General features: G+C 36.0%; 1 protein-coding gene across 1 annotated transcript; it reads left to right on the top strand.

Moving 5' to 3' along the window:
• The first annotated feature begins 1,906 nt into the window (after positions 1-1,906).
• Positions 1,907-5,687, top strand: LOC112695158 (uncharacterized). Its single transcript, XM_025747389.3, has 2 exons — positions 1,907-4,930; positions 5,016-5,687. Exons 1-2 carry the CDS (start codon positions 2,278-2,280, stop codon positions 5,447-5,449), a joined length of 3,087 nt encoding a protein of 1,028 aa, XP_025603174.1. The 5' UTR covers positions 1,907-2,277; the 3' UTR covers positions 5,450-5,687.
• Positions 5,688-6,000: the final 313 nt, after the last annotated feature.

Consider the following 6,000-nt stretch of genomic DNA (forward strand, 5'->3'; position numbering starts at 1 on the left):
ACTTTCATTCTAGGAATTAATAATGATCATTAATTACCGGATTAATTTGAGGATTTTTTTGTTCTTCATATTATCAAACTATAATAAAACTACAATGATTTCAATCATTAAAACAAAAACAAAGATAAAAAAAATAAAGAATTTTTTTGCATTGCATGCATGGTTTCCTTTATTAGCTGGCACATATGCATATGTTCCTAGCATTTCACTAATGGTCAATTGAGTGTAGAACTGATACTCTGCTGGTTATTAAAATTGTTTTTGTGGCCATTTCAATTAATTTTTTTATTTAGTCCAATTTAATGAATGATAGAACTTGTCTTATATCAAATTTCTTCCTCCCTTGTAACATGGAAAGATTCCCTTCTCAAAATCATATTGTATATAATTAACAATAATTATTAGGCTAAAACCGTTCAGTGGATGATGGGTGATGTTTTTGAATTCTAATATGGAAAGGGAAAGTATAAGTAACTAACAACATTTTTGAATAATGTGTGAACAATATGAATTGATAGGGTTAAAAGAGTAAATTAATCTTAAGTTTAATTAGTAGCATTAAATTAGGGTGTAGTATATTTTTATTTGATTGATGGTTGTTTATGTTGTTTAAGATGGTCATTGTTTACTTAGCACTCCTCAGAAAAGTATAGGTAAATAATAAAAATACTAAATAATGTGAACAATAAATATATCGAATGTTCATTTTACTAAGTGTGCGAATGATTATTCTAATATTAAAATTTAGATAAATAATTTAGAGATATAGTATATTTTAATTTGATTGGTGATTGTTCATGTTGTTAAAAAAAATTATTGATTACCTAGCATAATCCTTCTAATATTTTCTTATTAAATATTTTTATCTGTCTATATTTCTTCCTTCTTTTATTCCCTAACCCTTCCTAGTGGATCACAAGAAATTGTGAGGCTTACATGGTTTTATCAGCTTATTTCTTTGTCAAAAGTTATTCCCATTAATCACATGGCACAGGTATTGTAGTGACTAGCTAGTGAGTCTTAATTACATCAATTATATATTTCTTGGCCCCACTTATGCATTATTTTCTGAATCTTTGTCAAACTTAGAACTTACCCTTAAAATTAAATGAATCTAATTCCTAAAAGTGATGATCATGGTAATGGTAACACATAAAAGTGGCTTAACAAATCTTCCTTTTAACATAGTTACTGAGAAAGATGCTTTCGACCAATTCTGTTTTGTCTGAAAGCAGATTTCATAAAGTTCATGTTTCAAACGAGGTTATAACTTCAAGTATAACATGCATTTTTTCATGTTACCTTTTTTCAGTTTTCTCGTTTTTTACAGCAATACCTATAAAGATATCCTAAGGACTAAAACAACACTGCTTGGATCATAATACTGTATTGCAACTTAATGTATTTTTTTAAATTAGGTTAAATTAATTTGAAAATCACTATCATTTTACTAAATTTATAATTAAATTTTTATATTTTAAAAATTTTTTATCGACTATTTTAAATTTTGTAATTAAATTTTTATCATACTAAAAATGGTAGAAATAATAAAATATTTTTAAAAAAAAAAGAACATTCAGATTTTAAGAATTTCTTCCTCAAATATGAGTAACTTTAATTTAAAGAGAAATATTTTATTAATTTTAGCGATGTTTATATGTAAGACTTATTTATAAAATTCAAAATAATATATAGATGCAATTGAAAGTTTTTAAAGAAGTGAAAACTTAGGTGCAGTCGACTTTACATGAAATTGATAACTGAGAGCCGTTAAATGAAAATTTAGTCAAATTATTTAAATCATTTAACGGTTCTCAGTCATCGACTTAATATAAAATCGACTGCACCTAAGTTTCTATGTTTTAAAGAATGTAATTACCGTAAAATGGAATCCAACATAAACAAATAGCAGATAAAGTGGTATTTTAAAACAAAATTAACTGCTTTATCCCTCTTCAAATTAACAATGATTATTGAAACTAAGGCATCATTAAGCGGCATGTTTAATGTCTGATAAACTTCAAATAAGTCCAAAGCTTATAACTTGCACGCTTCTAGCTGGTTTCAAATACCAGTTCATAAACCTGACAAGCTCTTAAACTAATCAAGTGGTTTATTTATTAATTAGTGATTAGTCATCATTGGTCGTATAATATAGTAGAAAGCCACATACATCTATGCTTCTTCTTTCAACAATTTCACTCTCCATCATCACCACTTCACCCTTCTCTCCTTCAGTATCATAAGAGATTGCAAATGAATGAGAACTGAGGTAGAATGAAGAAGAACAAGATGAAAATGAGAAGCAAGCTTCTCATGATCATCTTCTTATGTTACAACATTGGCAGATTCGCTGCGAATGATGAAGTATCTGCATTGATTTCTATAAAAGCAGGACTATTTGATCCGCTGAGCGCCCTGCATGACTGGAAGCCGGAGAAAACAGCAGGGGAGGATTCAGCTCACTGCACATGGACCGGCGTCTGGTGCAACTCGGACGGAGCAGTAGAGAAGCTTGATCTCTCCCACAAGAATCTCAGTGGCGACATATCAAGTGATATACTAAGGCTTAAAAGTCTCTCCTCTTTAAACTTGTGCTGCAATGGATTCTCATCACCGTTGCCGAAATACATAGCCAATCTCACCACACTGAAGAGTCTTGATGTGAGTCAGAACCTCTTCGGTGGCGAATTTCCATTTGGACTCGGAAGGGCGTGGCGACTTATGAGCTTAAATGCATCCAGCAATGAGTTCACAGGGCTTCTTCCTGGAGACCTTGGAAACGCTTCTTCATTGGAGATGTTGGATCTCAGAGGAAGCTTCTTTGAAGGCACAATTCCAGAATCATTCAGCAACTTGCATAAGTTGAAGTTCCTTGGTCTATCTGGGAATAATCTCACTGGGAAGATTCCGGGAGAGTTAGGACAACTTTCATCGATGGAGTTTATGATCCTCGGATACAATGAATTCCAAGGAGGGATTCCATCAGAGTTTGGAAACCTCACAAGCCTTAAGTATCTTGATTTGGCAGTGGCTAATCTTAGTGGTGAGATTCCGAAATCATTTGGAAATCTCAAGTCATTGAATACAATGTTCTTGTACAACAATGATTTTGAAGGAAGCATTCCACCGGAGATTGGTAACATGAGTTCTTTGCAGCTGCTGGATCTCTCTGATAACATGCTTTCAGGGAAAATTCCACCTGAAATAAGTCAGCTGAGGAATCTTCAGCTGCTGAATTTCATGGGAAACAAGCTATTCGGCACAGTCCCATCCGGTCTTGGACAGTTGCCTAAACTCCAAGTTCTTGAGCTTTGGAACAATTCATTGTCAGGGGAATTGCCTGGTAATCTTGGAAAGAATTCACCATTGCAATGGTTGGATGTTTCATCCAATTCACTCTCTGGTGAGATTCCAGAAACTCTTTGCAGCCAGGGGAATCTCACCAAGCTAATACTTTTCAACAACGCCTTCTCCGGTCGAATTCCAGTGAGCTTATCGACATGTACTTCGCTTGTTCGGGTAAGAATACAGAACAATCTTCTTTCTGGAACAGTTCCAGTTGGTCTTGGTAAGCTTGGGAGGCTTCAGAGGTTAGAATTGGCTAACAACACTCTCACCGGTGGAATCCCTGATGACATAGCTTCTTCCACATCACTTTCCTTCATTGATCTCTCAAGAAACAAGCTCCATTCTTCTCTTCCTTCCACCATTCTTTCCATTCCAAATCTTCAGGCTTTCATGGTCTCTAACAACAACTTGGAAGGTGAGATTCCAGACCAATTCCAGGACTGCCCCTCGCTTACAGTTCTAGACCTCTCATCAAATCAATTCTCTGGAGGCATTCCAGCAAGCATAGCTTCTTGCCAGAAATTGGTAAATTTGAACCTAAGAAGCAACCAGTTAACAGGTGAAATCCCAAAAGCAATATCTAACATGCCTACATTGGCCATTCTTGATCTTTCAAGCAACTCGCTAGGCGGCGAAATACCAGAAAGTTTGGGTGTTTCCCCAGCTCTGGAATCCTTCAATGTGTCATACAATAAGCTTGAAGGGTCAGTCCCAGCAAATGGGATCCTAAGAAGCATAAACCCAAATGATCTGGTGGGGAATGCTGGCTTATGTGGTGGTGTCCTGCCTCCTTGTGGCCTAAACTTGTCATTTACATCTAAGCATGGAAACTCGCACACAAGGCGCATTATTACTGGATGGATCATTGGGATATCGTCAATCTTAGTCATTGGGATTGCGATTCTGGTAGCGAGATCCTTATACACCAGGTGGTACACCAATGGCTCCTGCCTTGGTGAAAGATTTTATAAAGGTAGCAAAGGGTGGCCTTGGAGATTGATGGCATTTCAGAGGCTTGGCTTCACAAGTTCAGACATTCTAGCTTGCATCAAGGAAACGAATGTGATCGGAATGGGAGCCACTGGGATTGTTTACAAGGCTGAGATACCACAATCAAGTACAGTTGTGGCAGTGAAGAAATTGTGGAGAGCAGGATCTGATATTGAAGTAGGAAGCAACAGCAATGATCTTGTTGGAGAGGTTAATCTCTTAGGGAGGTTAAGGCATAGGAACATCGTTAGGTTATTAGGATTTCTTCATAACGACACGGATTTGATGATAGTTTATGAATACATGCACAATGGCAACCTGGGAGATGCCTTGCATGGTAAGCAAGCAGCAAGATTACTTGTAGATTGGGTTTCGCGCTATAACATCGCTCTTGGAGTTGCTCAAGGACTTGCTTATCTTCATCATGATTGCCATCCACCAGTTATCCATCGCGACATCAAATCAAACAACATATTGCTTGATGCAGATCTTGAAGCAAGGATAGCAGATTTCGGATTGGCCAAGATGATGATCCGGAAGAATGAGACTGTTTCCATGGTTGCCGGATCCTACGGCTACATAGCCCCAGGTGAGTGTTACTAATTGCCACTTCATACTATTTGACAGTTACATTTCAATTAGCAGCATTTATAACATTTTCCATCCTATGGCAGAATATGGATATGCCTTGAAGGTGGATGAGAAGATTGATGTTTATAGCTATGGAGTAGTTCTGCTGGAGCTGCTGACAGGTAAGCGGCCAACAGATGAGGAGTTCGGAGAGAGTGTAGACATTGTAGAGTGGATTAGAAGAAAGTTGAGAGACAACAAGAATCTAGAAGCAGCATTAGACCCAAACGTAGTAGGAAACAGTAGGCATGTGTTAGAGGAGATGCTGTTAGTTCTAAGAATAGCACTTCTTTGCACTGCAAAGCTTCCAAGGGAGAGACCAACCATGAGGGATGTGATAATGATGCTTGAAGAAGCAAAACCAAGGAGAAAGAGTAGCAGCAACAACAACAACAACAATGAAACAACTTGTTCAATTAACAGCAGCAATAAAGAGGTTCCAGTTTTTAGTCCATCACCAGTTATTGGCCTTGTGTAGGAAGGAACCAACAACAACTCAGTTTTTAGAGATATAACTTTGTAATCAGAGATTCAATATTTCGTTTTAGAGGGTACACCACATCTAAAATGGATTTTTTTTTGCAAATAAATTTTATTTGTATCCTAAATGTTGTCATATTTATTTCTGCTGTCTGCAGAAATCAAGATAAAGCAATTGTACCTATTATTATTATTATTATTATCCGTTGAATAACAATGATAATTTGGTAGATGTACATGAAGTGCTCAAAAATACTAAGTTGGTCTAGTTCTTAAAATTCCAGTTACATATTCACTAACCCCTAGACTCTCCATAGTAGTTATTATGACTTATGACTTCTGAATTAAAATATAGTAGTATAGTATACTATTAAATTCTCCCTTTAGAGGGTCCAGTTATGCTAGTTTCAAGATCAAAATCAAAGTAAAGTGCATAAAAGTGGGTGCATAAACAAGTAAGCAGAAGGGGCAGATTGTCAAAATTAATGGTATCTGGCAAGCATTCATTCCAAAAAGCTACAAGGTTGCTTGTGCTTGAATACTTGATGT

The sequence above is a fragment of the Arachis hypogaea genome, chromosome 6 (genome assembly GCF_003086295.3).
Source record: "Arachis hypogaea cultivar Tifrunner chromosome 6, arahy.Tifrunner.gnm2.J5K5, whole genome shotgun sequence".
NCBI lineage: Eukaryota > Viridiplantae > Streptophyta > Magnoliopsida > Fabales > Fabaceae > Arachis > Arachis hypogaea.

Bases quoted from the DNA above. Each gene is read 5' to 3' on its own strand.
- LOC112695158 (XM_025747389.3), top strand. From the start codon at position 2,278: ATGAAGAAGAACAAGATGAAAATGAGAAGCAAGCTTCTCATGATCATC. The intron at 4,931-5,015 runs GTGAGTGTTACT...ATCCTATGGCAG, and splicing joins CTACGGCTACATAGCCCCAG to AATATGGATATGCCTTGAAG.